Source organism: Haliotis rufescens, unplaced genomic scaffold (genome assembly GCF_023055435.1).
Source record: "Haliotis rufescens isolate VD_foot unplaced genomic scaffold, xgHalRufe1.0.p SCAF_1, whole genome shotgun sequence".
In the NCBI taxonomy this organism is placed as follows: domain Eukaryota; kingdom Metazoa; phylum Mollusca; class Gastropoda; order Lepetellida; family Haliotidae; genus Haliotis; species Haliotis rufescens.
In genome coordinates, this window is record NW_025963779.1 from 81910052 (window position 1) to 81936963 (window position 26912).

General features: G+C 40.9%; 1 protein-coding gene across 1 annotated transcript; it reads left to right on the top strand.

Annotated features, from left to right (window-relative positions):
- Nucleotides 1-26236, top strand: LOC124136890. Its single transcript, XM_046502922.2, has 12 exons — nucleotides 1-42; nucleotides 4062-4845; nucleotides 7658-7734; nucleotides 10615-10778; nucleotides 11336-11386; nucleotides 13152-13260; nucleotides 14240-14312; nucleotides 16015-16072; nucleotides 16855-16913; nucleotides 22224-22299; nucleotides 24169-24299; nucleotides 25050-26236. The coding sequence occupies exons 2-12, from the start codon at nucleotides 4064-4066 to the stop codon at nucleotides 25774-25776; spliced, it is 2307 nt and encodes a 768-aa protein (XP_046358878.2). The 5' UTR covers nucleotides 1-42; nucleotides 4062-4063; the 3' UTR covers nucleotides 25777-26236.
- The last annotated feature ends 676 nt before the right edge of the window (nucleotides 26237-26912 follow it).

The following is a 26912-nucleotide window of genomic DNA, read 5'->3' on the forward strand; positions in this document are numbered from 1 at the left end:
AAGGTGTCACGCGCTGGGAAGGAGCTTGGGGAAGATGCCCAGGTAAGTGCAATCTCTCTTCTGCACAATAAATTAACCACATGAACACATCTTTGAAAGGCATTTAGAAGTGATACACATAGAGAAGAGAATTTATGGATGTCAACTTCTTTATAATGAGTGTTCCTCATAATAAAGAAGTTGACATCCATAAATTATCTTCCTCATATGACCACGGATTCTGAATTTTGGATACACACTTCAACACCATGGTATTCATTATGGCAAATCTTGAATTCAATGCAGAACAATTTGAAATTTTTAGTGTGTTTGATTTGTATTTGAATACATGTATAACTTTTAATAGTCAATTGTCTCCCTCGCCAGCCAAGAACGCATATCATCTTCACAGAAACTAGAGACGTTTGGCTTACCGACTTCAATACATCCTTCTTTGCCGCGGAGTATGCTTTCTACTTACCGCAAGATATTCATACGAAGTAGGACATGTTTTGTTGCAAGCCGTTCTACTTCAGTGTGATGATATAACCTACATTCGACGATCCTACCCTGCAGATAGACAGGTGCATCTGGCGCTGTGAATATATGGCAGCTGACTTGCCACAATGCACGACTTTCAATTGATCCTCATAAAACTTGGTGTCATCTGTTCAAGCATTGCACTTACCATTACAGAACATGGACCAACAGAGTGTTCTTGACAATACATTATTTCAACAACAAACCAACGAAACAGGTGTATTTTCGATTGTCGTATCGCCCGATGACCTTGGCAAGGATATTTCCTATTGTCGTTTTCTCCCGATGACTTTGGCAGGCAAATTTGCGTTTGCCGTTTTCGCCCGATGATCTAGTCGGCGACTAGTTATTCCCAGAACAAGGTTTGGTTATTTATTATTCCAATCACATGCAAGTGGAATCAGTGATAAGGTTAACATTACTGTATAGAAAGCGTCAACTGTGAGGGAGCATGTCTAAATAACATGACGTCACAATATTAATCAGCGCCGCGACACTCGAGTATTCTCTTCGTTCTCATTAAGTGTGTATTTAGTATAATATACTACTCAAATTTGGTCAGGGCTTTCACCAGTCTAAGGCATAATGTTTTTCACGATTTTTTTAATATTTAGCATAATAATCTATTCTGGACCAACTATCCAGAAATCGATATTGTGAGCAACGATCCACACCATCGAGGTACGACGTCACGCAATCAACCAAGTCGCCTCCTGTGTGAAAACTTGACTTGCCTATACATGTATTAGTGTGCCATTTTCGAGAACACTTTGTATCATCACTATTTGATGGTGATTCCTAACCATATGGTTATGGTATATCAGATACCTGCTCTGAGCAGATATGTCCTACTGTTATGGAAATATTGTTGTCGCTTTAAATTATTACAAACAGAAAGTGTTTTAAATCTAACGAAAACAATTTCACAATCTTCCCTGTTGTTGTGTCGAGGGTCACATTGATGTAGTGTGTTAGTACGTAAATCTTGTATATGTAAATGTTGGTTTGTTGTTTCACGCCGCACTCGGCAATATTCCAGCTATATGGCGGCAGTCTGTAAATAATCGAGTCTGGACCAGACAACCCAGTGATTGACATCATGAGCATCGATCCCCGCGATCGGGATACGATGAAATGCATCAACCAAGTCAGCGAGCCTCAGCCCGATCCCGTTGGTCGTCTCTTACGAGAGGCATTTTCGCCTTTTACGGCAAGTGTGGTTTGCTGGAAGACCTTTTCTAACCCGGATCTTCACCGGCCATGTAAATGCAAAAAGTCTTGATTTACCTTAACTGCATCAGCTTAGCAGAATATCCGGTAGAGGTGGCTGATCTGGGGTGGGGATATACGTTGCCCCCCCCCCCCCCCCCCCCTCCCCCTTTTTTTTTAAGTCGCCATCTGTCAAGGTATTACGTGCCCCCTACCCCCACCCTTTTTCAAAATTCTTGATCAGCCTCTGGGTGGTGATGGCGAGACCCCCCCTACCTTGTGTTCGACCTATTCCTATCTTTTCAACAGTATTAAAAACAAGCTACCCTGTGTGACATGGTATCGTGTGACACCATGACCAGTTCCCTGATTGTAATCTTCCCCAAAGCCTACAAAGAGGTTCAGTTTATTTTATTACCTTCGTCACACCATGTGTTGCCTGATATTGCGACATGAGTAGTCTCCCCTTCATATTGAAAACATATCCTAACATGCAACCCATTGTGAACATGGCATAGGTAACGAGACTTGTTTCTATTAGAATGATTCACGGAATCTACACCCCTCAGAGGCTCAGACGTTCGCTAATAGTAATCAAATCCCCCGTAAGAGGATTAATAGATTAACGCTTCGCTGAAATGGGCTTTATTAGACCTCGAATTAATCCAATATTAAATCCCACATTTAACCCGTACCTCCGACGTGAAGTGTTATTCTGTAGAAAGCAAGTGCCTGGTTTCGCTAGAGTTTGTACACTGAATACAGGACTCCTCCAGTGACGGCCACTTTAAGGTAAGGTTCCTACCTTCGCGATTATTATTATTATTATTATTATTATTATTATTATTATATACCACAGGTATCAAGGTACTAGTATCTGCTCAAATCCGGTTTTATTTGTTCCCCGACCATTGGATCCTGTGCATTCCAGCTATCATTCTCAACTCCCTCGGGAGTATACAACCATGCTGCTAAGGGGCGCTAGAAGGTTTTTACATCCACCTCACATATCGGGTACCCATTCCCTGCCCGTTGGTAGATCTCATGTGTAAGAATTATTTCAAGAGATAATATTTAATATGTTACATTATATTTCAAATTGGAAGAATTGCCCCTGAGTCAAATCACCTTAAAATCTAATGATGACAATTATATACTTTCGGTTGGTTATGAGCGACAAGCACTAGACATACGTTCTATCCTGTAAAGAGGGCTAATTTGTTACATAAAAGGACGCTTGAGCGAAAAAACAGCGTACAAATTTGTTGTTTAAGTATATCGTTCGCATTATGATATATCAAAATGTACGTGACTAGGTCATAATTGTCATATTCACTAATGTGTTGTCAAGAAACGACGGTTTTTTCATAGGGCCACGATTGACACGGTATTTCTCATTAAAGACATGTGGGTATGTATATTCCCGTACGATACCAACACTATCTTATCCTTATCGTATGCAGCAACATGCGTAATCTTGGCCGATATGACAATGTCATCCTTCCTCAGTCAAACTTGAACAACTGTCGTCTCATGTCACGTTGTAAGAAGCCTCCATATTTACATACAACATATATATACAACACGCCCAAAATACTTATGAATGTACTGCTGTTATGCTTCAGTAGATATAACAAGATAAAACACTCGCTGGGCCCAAGCGACATGGAACGCCCAAAATACTTATGAATGCACTGCTGTTATGCTTCAATTGGTATAACCAGATACTGAACAGGCATCACAAAAGGTTTTTAGCTGTGTCCCACTCTATACGTTTATGTCAATATGAGGTGAGGTGAGATGGGGTCGCGATAGAAATGATTGTACTTATGTAGCGACGTGCATGCATGTTTTATATGCCGGTTTTCTAGTACTGTCCCACGGAGATACCATGCCCCGTGAATAACCCCTCAGACAGATGATACGGACGCCTTGTGTTTTTCCCCTTAATGCCGACTCCTATACACTGGGTCCACTAGAGCACAGAGACGGCCATGTCAACATGTAACAAATGCGACTGCAAAGAAGAACATTGTATTTGCAAATGTAATTCATGTTGATATTTCATCCGTGAAGAACTAGGTTAAAATTGGCCTTCTGCAACCCATGTTTATCGTAAGCGGCGACTTCAGAGATCGGATTGACGGGATAGTCATGTTCGCTGTCATGGCTGAGGCATGTCATTGTATCCCAATTAGGTAGATGGATGTCAATTACTGGATTGTCTGCTACATGTTCGATTATTTATAGGCCACCGTCAGAGAAGCGGAACATTGCTGAGTGCAGCGTTAAACAACAAACCAACAAATCTTACTGATATTATGTCTTAACAGAAATGAAAGAAGAAGAATGGACGGATCGGTGCGAGAGATATTTTACGTCAATAGCTGACAACGAAAAGAAAGTGCTTTCACAGGCTGAGGCGAAGTCGACTAGTGTCCCTTCTGTGGAGAGAGGGGAGAGGACGGAGAGCGAGGGTATATACCCCACCCTGATAGGGTGGATGTCTCTCATGGATCTACACGGTACAGCGCTCATTGGGAATTCAAAGTCCATCCCAGTCAAGGTTTTTTGGTTGTTTGTGTGTGCGACAGGGTTAGCTTCTCTGTCCTATGTAATTTCCGATCGAGTCGCACATTACAAGAACGCTGAATCACATTTCGTTCTTGTTTCGTCCGACACGGTAGAACCAGCCGTGCATACCCCATTGACAATTACGGTGTGCAATATAAATATGTTGAGAAAATCGACGTTGAGAGGGACTCGTTTTATGGGGTTAATGGACATTGAGGACCACGTAGACAATATGTCGTTGCCATTTCGAGACCTAAGGAAAGACGTTAAGGAGGATATTTTGAAGGATACCAAACTTCAAAAGTTTGGTCGTTCATTCAAACTGTCGTCCTTGATCGAGAGTACAAGGGGCGAGTTTGAGGCATTTAGAGGGATGTTGTCCCCCACGGACTGGGAGGTACTATACCAGAATGCTATCGACGGTGACATGGAAAGCTTACGACGTGCGTTACGTTTGAGTCGGGAGGAATTACATCGCCACGGCATCAGGGTCGACGACGACATCGTGCACTGCTGGAAAGATGGGAAGGCATGTACATCGGGGTGAGTGCATAGTTCAATTACTGTATAAGATTGGAAACAATATGGATTCTTAATGTAACTAATGATGTTCAAACGTAAATAATTAAATGACTGTGTTGAATTATCACAGTGAATGCTGGTAATGGTGCCTATAATTGAAACGAGGCAGCTAATTAACGTATGTAATTAATGATTAAACTTCCAACTAATGCACAGTTGTAACTGACAATTACTATCAACTAATGAACGTGTGTAATTGATAATTAAACTGAATTAATAAACATGTAACCAATGCTTTTGTCGATCTGTATTTTGTTTGTACTTTAAGTAGGAAATTCATTGTTATTTCACATACATACATACATACATACATACATACATACATACATACATACATACATACATACATAGTGACAATATAGATAAAGATATAGATTTCAGATTGCAAACGTAGAAAACACACATTTACATTTTACTAAAGCACATGCTTTACATAGACATTGTTGGAAGTTACACAGTTAATTAACATACTATTACATGAATTAACTTACCAAGATTTCATGCAGAAAGCGACCATATAGTCTATTATATTTGTTTCTAAATTCAAAATACAATGGACATTTAGGTATATGAAAACATAAATTTTGATAGATATGTTCTTAACATTATAAGGAAGTGATTTTCTTAAATAAAACGGCATGAAATGACTGTCAAAATGATATTTATGCAAAACACATTTTCCTGACAATGACTGTGACCTATTGTTTGAATGATTTGCAACGTGTTCACTTGAGTCGTACAATGGGTGTATCAGGCGTCACCCCAACGACGGGTTCACTACAGGATTAGATCTACAGTACTTGGCACCTGTGTTACTGTACTAAGTCTGCATAATCCAGCCAGGCTCGGGCATTACACGCTGACTGACATTTACATTACGTGATTACATCTTTAGCCTAATCCGCCATAACAAATCACTGTGATAAGTGTCGGAATTGTTAATCAGATTAAAGGGTAAGCATGAAAATGCGTATATAGAACATGATTTCCAATAATAGGTTTGTGGAAGCATAGACAATTATTTCAGGCGTAAGGCGTCTGTAGAGAGATAATTAAATAATTAAAAGGTTGCAAGGGGATTGGACCATAGCTTAATTTTTAATGAGCGAATTTATCGGAAGATGAATTATACATGACACTGACGAAAGCGCGAATTTTCATTGGCTATGAAATATTGAAAGTACGAATCTATTTCCCTTAATTGGTATTGGCTATGGGGAATGCGAACAATTAACTATTATCAGCTATCAATTGATGAAAGTTCGAATCCATTTATCTGAACTATTCTTGGCTATCAATTAATGAAAGTTCAAATCTATATACTTAAGGGGCGGTCGGGTAGCTTAGTGGTTAAAGCGTTCGCTCGTCACGCCGAAGACCCGGGTTCGATTCCCGACATGGGTACAATGTGTGAAGCCCATTTTCTGGTGTCCCCCGCCGTGATATTGCTGGAATATACCATTCAAACTGTACTCACTCACTATTTACTTAAACTATTCTTGGCTATCAATTGATGAAAGTTCGAATCTATTTACTTAAACTATTCTTGGCTATCAATTGATGAACGTTCGAATTTGGCTATGCGTTGATTTAAGTACGAATCTTTTTACCTTAACTAGTCCTGGTTGTAAAAAAAATGAAAAAACGAACCTTTTTACTTAAACTATTCTGGGCTATACATTGATTTAAGTACGAAAGTATGATTTGATATAAATTGACGAAAGTACGATGTCTACTTACCTTACCCGTTCTTGGCTATAGCATACCCCATCATTGTAGTGTGTACTTCAGATGACGCCAACTCCGTGAATATGTACTTTGCTTTCAAAGAGTCTACTTGAGGTCGCAGTAACTTGTTTCCTACCGTACCTGTATCATCTACAAATAAATTATTACACGATATATGGATTTTCCATTGAACGAGAGCGCGGACACATTCGCGAAATGTTTGACGTTCCTACGTAACTGTATTCGAGAAATGGCGTATGCACTGACGGACTACTTTCACATCCCTTGAGAAACCCTTTAAAAATCCCCAAGCATGAATAAAATCAGAACCGTTCTGATTGATCAATCAATGAAGCAAGCAAGCATGTAATGGTTGTAGATGTATACTGAACCGCAAAAGAAACGCCACCCCAAGTAACATTGCATGAAAAGTTGCCATTTAAATATCTGGGTAATTTTTGTCAAAATTTCTAAAATTTGACATTACCTTGTCCGGAAAAATGAAATATGATGATAAAAAAATAAAGCAGATGACATTAATACCGATCGCTCAAATGCATCACGGCAACGGCCATGGTAACCCGATGCAAGTAAGTTCCGTGCAAATTGAAATGCACATGCGTTCCCCCATTTCTTGCCCTGTAAAAATCCACCCAGATCGGATAACATTCATTCGTTATTGAATTGCTACCACATGTCAAGATTGACAAGAAATCAGCGACACTGAGCCCTTGGACGATTGCAAGCTGGACAAATAGCCCCAGCAATTAATTTCAACCTTCATGAACAGTTTTGCGGCTTTTGCCAAGTTTCATCTTTTTAATGTCTCAAAGTATGTTTACAGTGTTTGGACAAATAAGGTTTCTCGTATATCTGTCCATGGTGACGTTTCTTTTGCGGTTCAGTATATATATACTGTGATACAGTAGATGAATAAGTCAATGGATAAATAATACAAACTATAGTTGTTTGCATGCTATATGTTTTTTCCCAATATTACCAACAACTGTTATTTGATGGTGCTATCTATTTTCTTATGTTTTAGTGAAATGGCGCTACATGTTGATAGTTTCCATGGCAATTGTTTGGAAATGAATTTGTCAACTCCTGATTTATTGTTTGGTGAGTATGTCCATGAAATCTCGTATAGAGTTCCCGGTATTTATTAATATTATTTTGTTGTTGTTGTTGTTGTTGTATAACGCCTTATTCAGCAATATTCCAGCTTTATGACGGCGGTCTGTAAATAATCAAGTCTGGACCAGACAATCCAGTGATTGACATCATGAGCATCGATCCACGCAATTGAGATACGATGACATGCATCAACCAAGTCAGCGAGCCTGACCACCCGATCCCGTTAGTCGCCTTTTACGGCAATCATCGATATCTATTAGGGGCGGTCGGGTAGCCTAGTGGTTAAAGCGTTCGCTCCTCACGCCGAAGACCCGGGTTCGATTCCCGACATGGGTAAAATGTGTGAAGCCCATTTCTGGTGTCCCCAGGCGTGATATTGCTGGAATATTGCTAAAAGCGGCGTAAAGCCGTACTCACTCACTCGATATCTATTAACAACGTAAGGCGTCGTAATTCCACGTGCAGTATTACAACCCTTGTGCGTGCAAGAAACGTATGATCGTGGGTTCGACTCCCAGATCCGCCCTGCTAATGGTGCAGGGTTTGTCAGCATCATTCCCGTACCAATGTGATAAACCAGCATAGCTGCAGTAGATCACTTCGGGCTTCCCTCCCACATTAAGCTGTTCAATTACTAATTCTATTTAAAGCTGTTTAATGCTGTGTGTACATTAATAGTAGCATGTACCTGCATTTAAATCTTTCGGAGTATGCATGGTTCTCTTATTAGGTTTTCAGACTAAGTACTAGACAAGCCTTGGAGGTGTGTCTTTGTATTATGTTTTTAAATCCATCAAGATTGGAGAGGTTAAAAAGATAAATATAAACTATTCCAATCTTATGTTCTGGCAGGGTATGAAACAGACCACAGGACTGGCTAGCTGAAATACTTGCCAGCCCTGACCCAAACCTGCCTGCCCACTATAATCATATGTTTCTCAGGATAAGCTAACGGGGTTTCTTTTTGGTTACATTTTATCATTCATCTTTGCATGTGAATTAATTATTATCCTCGGGAAATATTTAGAATATTGTCACATATGAAATATAACCCGACCGTCGGGCAGGGGGATTTGAAAATCTGGCAGCCCGAGTTGAAATCAACCCGTCTCGGACGGTCGGACAGGCAGGTATTTCGAACACTGGTTCTGGTCGCGGCTTTTGGCGCCTATTGGTCGAATCCGTACACAAATAAAACTAAAAAGTGGCAGCAAGGAACAGAAATGTGGCATTCACCAACAGCAAAACATTCTCCATTACATCAACCATAGCAATCAAAGCGTCGTAAAATATAACACGAATACCGTTCAAGAATGAAACCACCACGATGGTATTCCTACTGGGTGAGGTGAGGTGAAATGGGGTTTAACGTCGCGTCCAAGATTATTGCACTTATATAGCGACGTGCATGCACGTGTGTGTGTGTGTGGCTGCTTGTACTAGTCCGGACTGATGCCGATTTATAGTGCTAGCACACTGAGATACCATGCCGCAGTATAACATGAATACCCCACTCAGACACAGTAAACTGACTCCGCGCCGACCAGTCCTTGTTTTAGACCCCTTAATGCCGAGCGCCAGACAGGGTAACAACAAGTACCATCTTTTAACGTCTTTTGGTATGACGCGGTCGGGGATCGAACCCCGGACCTTCCTCTCATCGGGCGGACGCTCTACCACTAGACCACGGAGGCGGTCGGTGTTCCTACTGAAGAACGGCGTGTACCGTCAACTCACTGTGTACAGACCTCGGTAATGCAAAGTGTCTCCCCGGGGGCGTTTCGCGGCAGAATCCCCAATACAGCGGAACCCCTTTTATCTGGACAACAAAGTACTTGAGACATCACTGTCTTCTGTGTTTAGCTGCTTATCATCATGCTCCACCTGTGTTACGCTTTCAACACATTTAGAATTTCGAAATTGAGAGTTTGCGCCATTAGGTGCTGTTGTCTTTAGATGTGTGGGGTATCAATCTGCTTCAGAAACAAGTTACCCGTTATTAGTCATGGAGACGTCGATGTCCAGCATAGTGTCCGGTCCGTCTGAAACAAAGCATGACGTCAATCAATGAAAATGGACCTTGAGTACATCAAATATATATATGGACTCTTTGTCAGCACTTCACTGCACACAGGACCGAACAGTGTCTCTATGGGTTAGGCCCAACAATGTTATGCTCCCTTTCTATAACACTTCACCCTGCAGATGAATGGCATTGTGTACATGGTAATGGTAACTCCTGGGGATGTGACAAAGGTACTCCCTCATGACAACCTAATTCTTGAACTGGTGCTGGTTCCCCCATTAAATATCAACAAAGCAGGCTTTTATCACACTTACAGTATGAAAGATTCTATATGTGTAGACTTTAAGTGCACTTCAATATGTATTTTTAATGTCCCGCTTGACATTCGTGCTTCGAAAGGTGAAGTTGTTTGTTTCTTAAGCGATGCCACTTTAGCGTGAAATCAGCACAGCTTATACTTGAAATAAATGAATTATTATCCAAGTGTTGAGTAGGTGTTTGTCAATAATGTTTAATTTAAAGACTTGACAATTTTAGTTTGTACCTGACTAACCTTAGTAACCAGTATTATGAAGAGAACCAAGCACACTCCGAATAACCTGCATATTTATGTTTATAAAGCAGCGCCATTAGAGTGGTTTTCACTTGTCCTCGTACTTATGTGAATGAGTTAAGAGTTTCCTTCTAATCGAGCACGTGTGTGGAGTTAATTGCAAAATTATATGTAGAAACTAATTTTAAAGCATGTCCCTGTTGTTTTACTATACCTACCCGTTTAATTAATATTATATTATATTTTTGTGTATGTTCTAATACTCTCCCTGGTTTATGTACAACAGAGAAAGCATCTCTTATCTTCAATGCCAGGCTCGAGGACTACCTTGGCCTCTTCGCGTCAACAGTAGGGTTCAAGGTCAGAGTTCAAGCTGGATTCAACGAATCGGAGACCGCGGAAGAGTACTTCGTAACGCCCGGAAACAAACTCCAGTTAAATCTACGAAAGGTAAAATACATACGGAAGCCTTTTAGGGTCAATTGTTTTGTTTTTTTGTTCTAAAAGGCTTCCGTACGGTATTGCTTGTTTCGAAAAACGTCATGTTCGATGCAGAGTTGGATTAAAGATGGCGTATATCATATCCATGTATTATTCGGAAACAAAGTTACTGAAGTGTTTACGTTAGTGTATCCTGATATTACAAAACCGTGTCAGAATTAATGAAGGTCTCTACTAGTAGGTGTCCCAGTGTTGTCATATTCTTGAGACCCCTTGAAGATCGGAGTCTTCAGCAACCCATGCTTGCCGTAAAAGACGACTATGCTTGTCGTAAGAGGCGACTAACGGGATCGGGTGATCAGGCTCGCTGACTTGGTTGATGCATGTCATCGTATCCCAATTGCGCGGATCGATGCTCATGATGTCAAAAACTGAATTCTCTGGCCCAGACTCGATTGTATATAGACCGCCTTCATAAAGCTGGAATATTGCTGAGTGCGGCGTTAAACAACCAACCAACCAAAAAACAAACAAACCATATTCTATACTGTTGTCCTTACTTTCAGGTGTGCGAATTCAGACGCGAGTCTTGCAGTGATGGACAGAAAAACCGCAAGGTAAGTTCTTTTCCCATAACCCCCATAGAGTTCCCGGGTCAGAATACGTCCCTACTACCCCGTCCTTGTTGTAGGAGTCGACTCAAAGAAGGACCGGTCACCAAATGTGTCATCCGGCTGATTGGGTGTCTTCTTACCCCGACTGAGTGGATCTGTGCTCGGACAGTATGTCACCGGTTCGCCAAGCATAGACTCGATGAATAGCAGGCCTCCATGATATAGCAATTATACATTCAACTACGTCAATAACCATAACGTTATTATATACACGTGGGGTATATGAACAAGATGTAACTTTTGTTACGTTTCGATGAAGACGTTATCTTATCATCGGTAAAGACAGGGGAACAGATGTCGTACATAGGGAATAACGATCAATACTCTTACAGAACAAAGCCGAATACATTTCAGCTGTACTATTCACGTACCAAATTACTTTTATACATGTACACTCTCAGAAGAGAACCACAAATACATTTTTGATGGATTTATTGAATGGATTAACGGAAGGCGTTGCATCTCTCAATCGCGGTATGTTTGATAAAGAGGGCAGGTAAACGTTTGCACGTGGATGCGTTTTGGCGAATTTGCCCGTTTGTGGTCTGTAGGTTGCATTAACTGCCTTTCGACCTCTGCAACAATGGTGATTGATATGTTTGAACCACCAAGTCATTTTGCGTTTCTTTTTTGGTAGAGTATATTTGGGGCAGTTTGGAAACCGGGGTAGAATAGGTGCCCCCGCCCAATTTACAAGACTTGTAAGATCCGACAATATCAGATCGAGTTGTCACTGTGTGGGTGACATGGCTGATTTAGCGTCACCTTGACCCGCTACCGTGGATAGCTGTCCATGCTTTCAGACAGTGTGTCCGACCAAAGCCGCTGTGATCGCTAGATTGTTGTTGCACGTGGTCCTGTGCACAGCGCGCAGGTCACAAATCAAGCAAAGTCAAGCAACGTTGATCGCGGAGAGTAGTTGGATGGGTGACCATGTTCGGCGGCTTGACTCCTGAGAGTTTTTAGGGATTCTGTCCTGCCCCACACTGAAGCACATGCGGTGTCTCCTTAGGCAAGTAACTTTGTTCCAAATATGCATCCGTTCACCCAGCAGTGAATGGCTACCCGGTAAGATGACATTGGGACTGTTAACCTTCTAGCGCCTTACAGGGAGTTTGTGGTGTATACTCTCCAGGGAGCCGAGAAAATGATGGAGTGCACACTGATCCATTGACGGGTACTATGGTATTATTAGCGCTTTGAGCATGCTGCAACACGGTTGAACGATAGCACATTACAAATGCCCAAATATTATTATTATTTTATATTGCTGACTGCTTCGTTAAAAATACTTCACTCACAGTGAGGTGGGGTGAAATAGGGTTTAACATCGCGTTCGATATTATTGCACTGATATAGCGACGCATGTGTGCGTGTGTGTATATATATGTTCTAGTCCGAACTAATGCCGGTTTTTATAGAGCTAGCCTACTGAAACACCATGCCGCAGTTTTACCCCACTCAGACACAGTATACAGAGTCCGAGCTGACCAGCACTTAATGCCGAGCGTCATGCAGGCAGGGTAATAACAAGTAACATCTCCCGCTCCCCGGGCAGACACCATATCCACTAGACCACGGAGGCTGTCACTCTCGATACATGATCGCGTCACATGGCTCAATAACTCATGGCGTAATTGATTCCGAGAATAAATGAACGTGCTTCTTATATGGTTGTGTAAACTGTTTTTTATATTCTCTATTTCAGCAGTGTCAAGAGGAATGCCTGGACGATCTGACACGTGACCTGTGTGGCTGTTCTGTGTCCATTGATGCCGCGAGTGTCGACAGATGCCGTGTGGACCATGAGTATCAATGTACGCTTCATGATGTCATTACTCCTGCCATGCTCTAAAACAGAAAGCTTATTATAAATCCATTACTATCGATCAAAAGGGTGGTCCTGTGGTTACGGTGCAATTCTCATTGCAGAGTTGTCTCCGCCCGCCGTGTCAGGATCTGCTTATTGTGAACTCGAATCCAAGATTCTCCCTGATTTGATTTGTTCGGGGTATTCACACAAAAAAAGATCAGACATTCATACAGTTTGGCCATCACTCTGTGAATGTTCATACGCCATGGGAATCACACAATGTGGAAGTCAATTCTTAAATATAACCACTGATACATGCACCCCGGGCCTCCCAACATTAAGCAGACACGCCGTAATATACCGTATTCGACGTAATAAGCGCCCCGCTCTAATAAGCGCCCACGGTGACATTTGCGAAGATATTGGCTAGTGAACAATCCCAATTAGCACCCCTTCCGATTGATCAATGTACACAAGACTTTTTTATTCGCGTATAATAAGCACTCATGTGTTATATGCTCCCTTAATTAGGGGTAATTGAATTATGGAAAAATAAATCTGTCGTACATAAATATTTCAGCATAATAACGATATTTATCTTTCAACTCAGTTTTTTTCACCAATATAATATTCTAGGAAGAGCCTCCTATTTCTAATTTTGAGAGCGCCTTACGTCGAATACGGTAAATGAAATATATTCATATTAAGCGGCGTTAAACCTTACCCACTCACTCACCAATTATCATGTCACAAAGAGTAAGAACGACCTTTTTTTGGATCACGATGTCTTTTCCAAAACTTATTCCAATAATGCTGTGACGATGGCGTTCGATCGTCACGCCCAAGACCCGGGTTCGATTCCCCACATGGGTACAATGTGTGAAGCCCATTTCTGGTGTCCCCCGCCGTGATATGAATATTGCTATTAGAGGTTTAAAACCAAACACTCACTCACTGACTCCAATACTGCTTTTCTGCTACAGATGTATGTTCCCGGGTACTGGCGAGAATGAAAGCCTCTGGGCTGCTGCCGTGTTCCTGTCCCAAGAACTGCAGGTTTGTGGAAGCTGCACAGCTGTGTAGTACTGTGCGAGACCCGTGAATATCCGGGGTAGAATTGTCTGCAGCAACCTATTCATGCCGTAAAAGGCGACTATGCTTGTCGTAAGATTTCTCTAACAGGATCGGGTGGTCAGACCCCCTGACTTGATTGATGCATGTCACCGCTCATGATGTTAAACACTGGATTGTCTGGTCCAGACTCGATGATTTACAGACCGCTGTCATAAAGCTGGAATATTGCTGAGTGCGACTTTAAACAACAAACACACACACAAACAAACAAACAAAAGTACTGTGGGAACCAGCGCTTACAATACACAACTTCTAAAACTAAATTCTTTCTTGAATCAAGTATGTTATCTGGGCAAGATACACGAGCAGGTTGACGGGTAACAAAAACCTACTGTATTTTAAAGAAGCAGTCATTGTATAACTGTGACTTGACCTTTCTTCACATATTTTCTGTTTGATTGGCATTTTTAGAAGTTGGTAACAGTTAGTACAAAATAATTTTGCAATGACAACTTCTTTATTTACTCTTGCTTGACAACGGTATAAGTGTCTATACGGAAAAGTCGCATCATAGAAGAATAAAGAAGTTGTCTTTACTTACGTTATCAAGGTAATAATACTTTACGTATGGAACCAAAGCTTACGAAAGTTACTTTACTTTCATCGGGACAGGTTTTAAACGTAACCTTAGGTCATCAGCAACCCATGCTTGCCGTAAAAGGCGACTATGCTTGTCGTAAGAGGCGACTAACGGGACCGGGTGGTCAGGCTCGCTGACTTGGTTGATGCATGTCATCGTGTCCTAATTGCGTGGATCGATGCTCATGATGTCAATCACTGGATTGTCTGGTCCAGACTCGATATTTTACAGACCGCCGTCATATAGCTGTTATATTGCTCAGTGTAGCGTTAAATAACAAACAAACATTACCTTGCTTAAGGTTAGATATGGGATAAATATTCCCTTACTTAGCATTGTTGCCTTATGCAACCCTTCATTTTTTTAAAGACCACAAATAGCGCCGCCATACGTCGGCTTTCCCACTGTTGTTGGGAACGATCTATCTGGTAGTTGAGAGGCTCCGGCGCCATTTGTAACCATAGTAACGCTTACCAAAGGGAATTAACATAGACAAATAGCAATGCGTACTAGAAATAATATTCGTTTGAGACTAGCCGTACTCGATTTTTTTTTTTAAATTTATAAAACGGAAATGGGAAACGCATTTTCTCAATACACCGCCATTAGGGGCGGTGTCGTAGCCTAGTTGTTAAAGCGTTCGTTCGTCACGCCCACGCCCCGAGTTCAATTCCCACATGGGTACAATGCCTGAAGCCTATTTCTGGTGTTCCCCGCCGTGATGTTGCTGGAATAGAGCACAAACTCAACATACTGACCCATTTAGATCGTATCGCAAAACGTAATTTTGAATGTTTATGTGACGGTTTACTGGCAATACCATATGCTGTCTTATTTTATACCACCCTTACTTTACATGGGATCCGTTGACAGAGTAAGAGTAATGCAAGTAGGAACATGTCATCTAAGTTCCCTTTTAAAAGGTACTTAATATAATCTATACTAAGTGTTGAGGTGAACTGATTGACGGGTACCCTTGGTCCTTGGCTACTCAGCACCTCCCAATCTAGTGTAGTCATCATATGATCATTGTTTGTTCTACAGGGAGCATCGCGTTACAACTTCCGGTTCCATCACGCCATGGCCTTCTCAACAACATCAGGTACGTACAACACGCTGACAACACCCTGCAAGTTCACACGCTTTGTAATCATAACAAAACAAGCATGAAATATTCATATCCCCCGCCAATATGACATGTCCGGTTGTGTGCAAGGCATAAGCCCTCAGGAAACGAGGCCTAACGCCATTTTCAGTCAAAGTCGTTGACATGGAAATTCGAATATTTGTTTCCCCCAAAATCCCAAACTATCAAAAGGCACCAGTTTATCACTAGACCTATCTATGTGCCAAGTATTGCGAAGAAATATTGTACGGTTTTTAAGATCTGGTCCGGAAAGGAACACTACCACCAGTTCACCACTAGACCTATCTATGTGCCAAGTTTGGTTAAGATATCTCTCATGGTTTTTGAGTTCTGCTCCGGAAACGAAACATTTCTATATCCCCCTTCCACTTTGTAGCGGGAGATAATATTAACTGAACAACACAAGGTATTGTCCGGTTTCTCAAAGAGACAAAAGTGGCTATTGTCACATGATTGACGCTAAGCCACCAGGGCCATCCTCCCACATGAAACTTATAGGCCGTCAGAGCAAGCATCGTCTTTTTCTTTGGAGGAGATTATACATGTAACATGTCCCCTTTACGACCGGAATAAATATTCTGTAGTTTACATGAAACAATAAACATTGCCTTTAAGCCGGTTATTGATGTATGTCATTCGAACTCGTTTTAAGGATATCGGATCGACTTCTCTTTCTTCATACGAACTGTCCAAAAGCACCAACGTAACGTTCAACATATATATTTTGTGTATTACAGGGTCATTTGCTGAAGAGTCTACACGAGAAGGGTTACCAAGGAGATGCTTCCAGCTTAAGGTACTAGAGTTGGCGTTAGATAAATATGAATGGTGAAGTACTGAGAAGGGTTGCCTTGGATATACTTCAAGGTTAAGGTATAACGCGTTGACGTTAGGTATATGTGCATGATCAAATATTGAGAGAGGTTGCCATGGAGATATTTACAACTTAAAGTACACCCAAGATATATGCACACGGTCAAGAATTGAAAAACAGCCTGAGCACTATTTCGACATGCTTCCTGCAAATCGTCCATTAAATGCCATGTTCTCGCTTTTTTTAAATATATTGGTTATATATTGCGTACCGTACAACAGGGCATTTGGGGATGTTTAGTTGGGCTAGACGCGTTGGACAAAGTGGTTTAACTAGTCTGTACGTGAAGTGCATGCACAACAAGACATTTGCTCCCAGAAATTGGCACTTATATTCATCAAGTGGACGTCACCCTCATTACCATACACATACAATTACTTTTACAATATGATTGATTGGTCTCACAACAAAACCTGCATTTTAGACTGTCAGCAGGTCCGCCATTGTGTTGCTCACAAGAGTGCGAACTACACCGGAAGCGCACCCATTACGCCTGGCGGAGGAACACAAAGGAGTAATGCCTCACCACTGCCTTGTGGTCCCTTCCGCTCCTCTTAAAGACGTACTGTCGTAATCTCTATCAGCAGTTTGTTGCATTTGTTTTCACACAGTCATGTTTTAGTTTAGAAAGGAATATCTGTTTGTGCAATATGCCAAAATGTGTTCAAAATATCGTGAAGGAAATCTTCGTCGTTATGCATGATCGGGGTGAGAATAATGGACATGTTATCAGTTTTTTCCCTTAGTTTGTGTTTTGAATAGGTTATTTCAGTTGGAAAATATGGTTTATTTATTAAAATGAAACCAAATATGAAGTAAATTTGATTCTTTAACGTCCATTTGATTTGTCGATCATTGTAAAGATGTGTCACAACGTCTGACTGAATTCGTCAGTTAATATATACAAACAGGAAGTGATCTGCAGGGGTCGGATGTTGCCTGATGGATGCCTTATTTAGAGATCAAATCGCATTGTCAAAAGTCAGAAACGAGTTATTTCCAGGATGGAATCGCCTTGGTTGGATCAATAGCTTGCTTGACATAAAGTCACTGACGGCTTCACACAGAAACACAAAAGTCCGCTTCAGTTGTTTTTGCATGGAATATCGTTATAGGCATTGTCCTAAGGTTTACTACTGCGTAATTGTCGCTGCATCGATCACGGGCTGTGTTACTCGCTGGAACTCCCGTCCAGTCCTTGGTAATCAAATATCTCGACAGACCTATCCAGGGAAAAAAACACGACCTGCACAATGATGATGTTTTTATTTGCTCACGAGAGTGGCAGCAGAAGCTCGAGTATTTACTTTTGCAATCAGATATATAAAATGGATTTTAGATTTGAATACGTATTGTACATTATTGTCAAGAGGTCACTTCTTGCAAGAAATAGAATTATCTGTATGTGTATATTTAACTTGATACAACAAGAAGGAAACCTTTGATGCCAAGATGAAATAATACGTGTCTATATTTGCGTGATTACCACGGGCCCAGGGCGTTATACGTGCGTACGGAAGCCTTTTAGGGTCATTTGTTTATTATTTTTGTTCTTGAAAATTCAAGATACTAAGTCGAAATTTTAAGATACTCAGTTGAAATTTGAAGATACTAAGTTGAAATTGAAGATGCTAAGTTTCAAGTTCATATCTGAAATTTCAACTCATGTATCTTGAAATTTCAACTTATGTATCTTCAAATTTCAACTTAGTATCTTCAAATTTCAAGATACTAAGTTGAAATAATTATTTCATTTCATAATCTCAAAAATTCCCAGGGGCCCAGGGCGTTAAACGTCGTACGGAAGCCTTTTAGGGTCATTTGTTTTTTATTTTTGTTCTTTGAAGTTGAAATTTGAAGATACTAAGTTGAAATTTGAAGATGCTAAGTTTCAAGTTCATATCCGAAATTACAACTTTTGTCTTGAAATTTCAACTTATGTATCTTGAAATTTCAACTTATGTATCTTGAAATTTCAATTTATGTATCTTGAAATTTCAAGATACTAAGTTGAAATTTCATTTAAAATCTAAAAAATTCAACTTATTATGTTTTATAATCTTGAAATTTCAAGAAGAAAAAATAATAAAACAAATGGCCCTAAAATTCTTCCGTACGAACACGATACATGCATTGAAATAATCTTAACGAACACGGCAAGGAGTCGAAGGGATTCGGGAACTCTAGACGCCCCAGCGGGCTATGGCGTTAGGTGCAGTGTACTTAAACCTAGTATTGTGTTTCACACGCATTTTCACACAAATACCGACAAGTGTGCGAATTAATGCTACTTTGTAAATGCTTTAATGTATCTTCGATCGATAAAATCGAAGATGAATTATGAAAAAAACACGTCGATGTAAATTCAAATAAAGAAATTGTCAAGCTCTTCCAAATCCGACGTGACATATTGTCTTGAGGGGAAATGCCGATGGCCAACGGGTATGCGCTGATTGGAGCTTTGTTGTTTTATCTTTGATACAGTTTGACGCACTCGTTGATGTACGATGGTGAGATGTTTGCATTTGACGGTTCTTTGATTAGAGCTGAGCCGTTTGTGTTTACATACTTCATATGCCATTATAAGGTTTAACCTATTTCGTTATTGCATATGCTGTGCAAATGTTGTTATGAATAGTCACACATATAGTAAACATGGTTACATTAATTCAATATTTTATTATATATTTCTCTTGTTGTTATCTTGTATAAATAGATATTAAGTTACAGCAACCACAAATCCCTTTTCAATGATTGTGTGAAGGCTTTGTGTAATATACACATGCACAAAAGTTAAGCGCCACCATATTTATAGTCTCTTGATTTCACGTGTGGGAATCAGAAATACGAAATATGATGATGTATGACTGAATTAGGCTTCAATAGTTTCATGAACCCAAATTTGTCCAGATACCACAAGGAAATTCAAGTTCCAGACACGTGGTTGCATTTTGCTCCTGTGTGAAATTACCCTTCCAATAGAGGTTGAAAATCAGCCATAGTGAGGAGAAAGTTAACGAACGCTGAAAGATGGCAAGTGATAGGCATGAAAAATGCTGGCATGTCATGCAGGGCCATTGCAAGACAAATGGGTCGTCATCACAGTGTTATCACTCGTTTGATTGTCAAACATGGTCAAACCAATGATGTCAATGACAGGCATAGGTCTGGTAGGCCAAGAAAGACCTCTAACAGAGAGGATAGACGTCTTTTCAGGATAGTCAGACGAAATTCGTTTGCCACTTCAACAGATTTAAGACTGCAGTGGATTACCCATCAGAGACTCTCGACGATGACCGTAAGGCGTCGCCTCAGAGCGGCTGGTTATAACGCCAGAAGACCAGTAAAACGTCCTCAACTGACTGAGAGGCACATGCGGAATCGTCTGATATGGTGTCGTGCCCGTAGTCGATGGAACTTGGCCAACTGCAGAAGGATCCATTGGTCTGACGAGTGTCGAATGCTGCTACGAACTGTTGATGGTCGAATACGTGTTTGGAGGCAACGATACACTCGTTTTGCGCCAAGGAACACCCAGAAGACCTTAGCATGTGGCGGGGGTCTGTCGTGATATGGGGTTGTGTTTCCTTCGGCTGCAAACTTCCGCTGGTGACAATTCGTGAGAACCTGATGGCCAACAATACCAAGATGCCGTTCTTCGTCCAGTGGTAGTCCCACATTTTGACAACCATCCTCTTCAGACAAGACCTGTTTACATGGACGACAATGCTAGACCACACAGATCTCGGGCAGTTTTGGCTTATTTGCGTCAAGAAGCAATTGCCACTCTTCCTTGGCCGGCCTGTAGTCCGGATCTTAATCCGATTGAGCATCTGTGGGACATTCCTGGCCGAAAAATCAGACATCGTGATCCCCCAGGTCAAAATCTCGCTGGACTTGAAGCCGCACTTCATGAAGAATGGATCCGTTTGCCTCAGAGAAGCATTCAACGACTTGTAATGAGTATGAGGCGTAGGGTTGAAGCCGTGGTCAATGTCCATGGATCATACACACGTTACTGACGATTCTGTCTAGCAATTGACTCTGCACTCCCTAGGGTGTCTATGTGACACCTGATATGGTCTGCTGATATCATGACAGTTACATGAAAAAAAAGTTTTTCAATGTTTTCTAATCCTTCAATTTCTGGTCTTTGGTAAAATTCCTTTCTGCTCATATTCTTTTAGAACACAAGATAAACTTTCTTTGGGACAACTTTTGCATCACATGAGGTTTACATATACGGCTTATAACAATCGTATATCTCGTTATAATAGTCATCATTAAGTGCCAAAAGTAACAGCTCACAAATATGGTGGGTGGCGCTTAACTTTTGTGCATGTGTATATTATGGCATGTATTATTGTATGGTTATAGGTGGGCCCCCTTCTGTTATGCCTCTGATCACACCCTATACTTTAACATAGAATAACAATAGGCCTGATGCTAAGATCGCTCACGTTCTACATCACCGTGGTCCTTTTGCTGGACCAACCAGCCTCCGGGTTGCACATCTTGAACATCCGATTCCTATTTTTTTCTGCTTAGCGAGTAGTCATCCGATCTATATTTCAGCCTACTTAGCGGGTGGTCATCCGATCTATATTTCAGCCTACTTAGCTGGTGGTCATCCGATCTATATTTCAGCCTACTTAGCGGGTGGTCATCCGATCTATATTTCAGCCTACTTAGCGGGTGGTCATCCGATCTACATTTCAGCCTACTTAGCGGGTGGTCATCTGATCTACATTTCAGCCTACTTAGCGGGTGGTCATCCGATCTACATTTCAGCCTATTTAGCGGGTGGTCATCCGATCTACATTTCAGCCTACTTAGCGGGTGGTCATCCGATGGACATTTCAGTCTGCTTAGCGGGTGGTCATGCGATCTACATTTCAGCCTACTTAGCGGATGGTCATCCGATGGACATTTCAGTCTGATTAGCGGGTGGTCATGCGATCTACATTTCCATGTCCTCTTAGCGGGTGGTCATACGATCTACATTTCAGCTTAATTGGCGGGTGGTCATCCGACCTACATTTCTATCAGTCTACTCAGCAGGTGGTAATCGGATCTACTTTTTTGTCTGCTTAGCGGGTATTCATCTGATTCACATTTTAATCTGCTTAGGATGATTATTGGTCGGTGTACATCGGCGGCAAGGTGTACACGGGGCCTATTCTGACCTTCGGGGAATACCAGTCATTAAACGTGTTTCTTCCTTTCTTTCAGAGCTGAACTGGTGCAGGTCGAGATCACTGCGTATGACACTGTATATGAGCAATATCAAGAAAAACGTGATGTAACGGTGAGTATAAGCAGCATAGAAGAATATTTTTTTTGTTTTTGTTGGTTAACGCACGCAAGAATATTCAAGCTATATGACGTCGGCATGTAAAAATCGAGACTGGACCAGAAAGTCCAGTGATTGACATCATGATCAACGATCAACACCGTCGGGGTACGTGAACACGCCATTAACCAAGTCCCCGAATCTTACCACCCGAACCGTTTGGCCGCCTCTTACTGGTTGATGGGGGCCTATTCTAACAAGGAATCCCCATGTTGAGGAAGAAATGTTAGGAATAAGAGAGCTGGAACTGGTCTTTTAGGATTTCTTTACTGTGACGTTTTGTCTGTTATTAAAGAAATAGAATGCTTTCAAAGGTCAGAAATAATATAAATGTAAGGTGGTCTCTCAGGCTCTGGTTCAATACATAATGACATTTCTATGTTGTTTCATGTATTGATTTCATGCACTACAGACATTCATTTAAGCATTTCAGTCGAAGCGAATTTTTTGGAAAATATTTTTATTATCAAAACAATGTTTACAATCAGCGGCTTTAATGAAAGTTTCAATAATGATTCAAAGCTGCATAAATGTACCATAGATGGCCGCCCGAATTGTTCGAATTAAATGTTTTGTGCCTGGACGTCTTTCATAGCCGTTTCCCAGATTTGAATTGGAGATAAAATGTCATTCTGCCAACACAAGAATAAGGTATGCTTTCTCTTACAATATTTTACCAAGTATATCCGATAAAATGGTCATTTCTTAATTTGTGTTGTTAACTCGTCAAGAAAATGTAAATTTCAAAAAACAAATAGTTGTGATAATTGTGTGAGCATGTTTTGTAACATGACACAAACGTATATTGTGTCTAAATGTACGGTTATGTTAAGGTCATGGTACAGAAAATCTGCAAAGAAGTGCAGTGTGTTATTCAGTTAAATGCATTGTTGCAATCGTAACAGGTCTCCGCAAAACCGTTCCAATACGGTTCGCTCCGGAAAATGTCGAGAGGCTCCGAATGAGAACAAACACTGCCTATTGAAAGCGCTCGTGTGTCAACAAATGGTCATTGAATCGATGATAACATTTACCTGATCGAAATTGGTATTAAGAGCAAACTCATTTTATGAGAAAGCTAAATAAAACACGGCCTAGTTCGATTACGAGACAACAGAGGACCTTACACTAAAACAATGCCGATATTCAGGTAGCACATGGATATTTGGTGTAAGTATTGCGTATTGTCTTACGTGACGCACTGATATGTCGATATCAGTATTCCATTTTGAAATACAAGAAACCAACAAAGATGTAATCACTGATTTTCAGTTATCCATTCATATAATGTTCCCCACTATTTCACCTCTCCTCACCTCACCTCACCTCACCTCACCTCGCCTCACCTCATAGCAAAATCATCTCATACTGGGATTAAGTTTTTCGTTTAAAGGTTCATAACATGGGAAATGTCTGCATAAATGATTTAAAGATGATCTTAATTCAGGGCGGTGTTCACAAAGCTAGCTTAGGAACCACCCCTTTGTATTCTTGGATTTTGAGAAAATATTTATTTATTTTTTTATTTTTTTATTATTTATCTATTTTTTTATTTATTTTTTTATTTATTTTTTTATTTATTATTATTTTTATTCTCATTTAGTGTGTGTTTTGGAGGGGGGGGGGGGGGGGGGGGGCATTCCTTTTACAACACATTATTTTCAGAACATTCAGCAACACGTGAGAAAATTATTATCTTGTCGAGTATGGTCTGGTCTGGAACAATTTATTTTTACTTCAAATCAGAGTTGCTGTAATGGGATCACCAAGCAGTGTTTTTTTAAAACTGGAGCTGGTGTTATTCCTGTATTTTACTGTTTACAGATATTCGGACTGCTGGTGGAAGTTGGGGCGTTCTCCGCCCTGATATGTGGAATGTCCCTCATCACGTGTCTCCAGCTCCTCGTCGGATTGGTCAACCTCATTTTCAGGGCGTATAGACGTGCCTTCCAGAGGTAGACCTATCTAACGTTTTCTCTTTGTTTCGTAAAAGCAGTTGGTTTCAGAGCTCTTATTTGTATCTGTTGTTTCGTAACCAAACTTCTTATTATTAGAAAATTAACTTGAGTACCTTGGAGTGGAAGCCAATTTGGCCGGAAGCCCCATTTCCAGACCATGACCGTTGGTTCTTCAAGAACGTGGCATTACTCCGATCAAGAGTCGTTAATCCGGGACGTTTAAGTCCGGACAATTTCGCCGATATCGGAAGGTCCAGATAAACGTGGATAATGTGATGGCAAATAAATCAACACATGGAGTTCTGTTGGGGTTAATAGTATGAGTCTGGTGCTACTAATATTGTTTCACACCCTGTGAAGATCCCACTAGGATATGTCACAGTGGTAGACATTTGCATGAGTAGTGATAAGCACAAGACACACCTAAACATGCTAGATCTGGGGTAGAAGAGGTCTTCAGCAACACATGCTTGTCGTTAGGCGACTATGCTTATCGTATGAGGCGACGTACGTGATCAGGTGGTCAGACTCGCTGACTTGGTTGATGCATGTCGTCGTATCCCAATTGCGCAGATCGATGTTCACGGTGTCAGTCACTGGATTGTCTGGACCAGACTCGAATATTTACAGACCGTCGTCATATAGCTGGAATATTGCTGAGTGCGGCGTTAAACATGAAACAAACAAAACATTGGTTCACACGTCAGTCCTTTTGTTTAACCAGTGATGTGCATCTTTACTTTTCAGAGATGTTCCCCGAGAAGGAGTACAGCGACTGAGAGACGCCGACGTTCAGACAGTCACGTGGTCTCAGAAGGGAACCAGTCACGACAAAACCAGACACCAATCAACAACCACCTTTCTGTCAACACTCTCGCCTATTGGTCAGTCATACTTGGATCCAATAAATGAGGTAGATACGCCACGGACCGAGTCCCACACTTACGAGGCTATCTATTCTAGAATAAGCCCACGGGATGCGCCGTGTAACGCCCACAGCAGGTCCAAGGCTTCCGACAGGACCTTCAGCCAATGGCCCCCTTCTAAGACCAGTAGACAGTGGAACGCCACCGACGGACCCTCTGCGGGGAGAGAACGATGGAAAAAGCCGTCTTTTGGTTCTTTAGGGAAAGCGGGATTTGAAAATAAAGTATTTTATGGTTCAAAGGACGATCTCAACAAGCAGTTTCCCGCTGCCGACAATGGCACTGACCGTATGAAAGCTATTGCATCGCCTCGTCGAAATTCTTGGTCCGAGCGTCCGGCTATTCCGCCCCTGGACCTCACCAAAATAGAAAATTCGGACGGGTTCTGGATGCGAAATGGAAAGTTAGTCTCAGCAGAGGATTACTTCAAACGTTCCGGAAGCGGAAGTCACGTGCTCACGTCGACCGATTTCGCCAGACGATACGGAGTACCCCATGTTCAAGGCAACATTGACAAGACAAAATCTAAGAACGTGTTTTATATGTAATCTGAAGCTCATGATCGGTTGTTATCTTGACGGAGATATACTTGTGTAAAGTTCACCAGCGTATTTAAACAATGAATAAATTGTATGTTTTAAAGTTTATTCTTAACCATAATATATTGTGAGGATATTTTTTGTTGTGAAGACGGAGCATACATTTCACCAAAAATATTCAAGATCCCAAGTTTTTTTCAGTATATATGATGATGGAATAGAATATCACAACTGCCAACGCCATAACAGTATTATGATGAGTGAGTGAGTTAGAATTTAACGTCGCATCGGCATTATTTCAGCCATATTGCGACTGCAATATTATAAACCTAGTATTGAACATTGTTTCTATTGTAAAGTTGCTTTAGAAATTCTCCATGTATATAACCATGTATATAACACTATATTTATTCATATTGTTCCACAGGGTAAACATTACAATACTTTGAATAAAATAATTTGAAGAGTTGAAGTGTTGTAATATGACAGATAGTTTTATCGATGTTATAGGCCAATTAGATTAACATGGTATCACATCCGGTGCATATGCAAATGAGATCACCTAGCAGGAACTACTTTTAGTACATTCTTTACAACAATGTGGTGTTTACTTCCTCAAACCGTGTTGTATAAAGTTCCCTATATAATCCGATGGTAGTTTCGCGATGTGTGAGCGCTTGTGTGGCTGCCATCGCTGCAAGTAAGTTGGCACTACATTATAGATGGGGCGGTTCACTCAGGCTATATATTCCTACGTGGGTTCTAAAGGTACTATAGTCAATAGCAATGTCTTAAACTTCGATTATTTGAAGAAGGGCATTACATGATAAAGAGATCTTACTCTCGTGTGCTTTAGCATTGTACATATCATATATTAGGAATGAATAACACGCACTACGCTCCCCTGGCAAAGGCTCGCATAATACAATCTTTATTCCTAATATATGTTCACAATACGAAAACGGTGTCGACTAATAATCTCTATTTGCCCGTTTACCATCAGTGCAGTCAGAATCGTAGAATGGACTTTCAGTGGAGATTTCTTATTCATATCATTTCCACCGCTATTTTGCCTTTTACGTCCAGTGGAATCTGTGTCGTCGGATAATCGAGACTGGTTATTCGTTGGCGTTTTATGTTTATCA

Bases quoted from the DNA above. Each gene is read 5' to 3' on its own strand.
- LOC124136890 (XM_046502922.2), top strand. From the start codon at position 4,064: ATGAAAGAAGAAGAATGGACGGATCGGTGCGAGAGATATTTTACGTCA. The intron at 7,735-10,614 runs GTGAGTATGTCC...TATGTACAACAG, and splicing joins AACTCCTGATTTATTGTTTG to AGAAAGCATCTCTTATCTTC. The intron at 14,313-16,014 runs GTTTGTGGAAGC...TTTGTTCTACAG, and splicing joins TCCTGTCCCAAGAACTGCAG to GGAGCATCGCGTTACAACTT.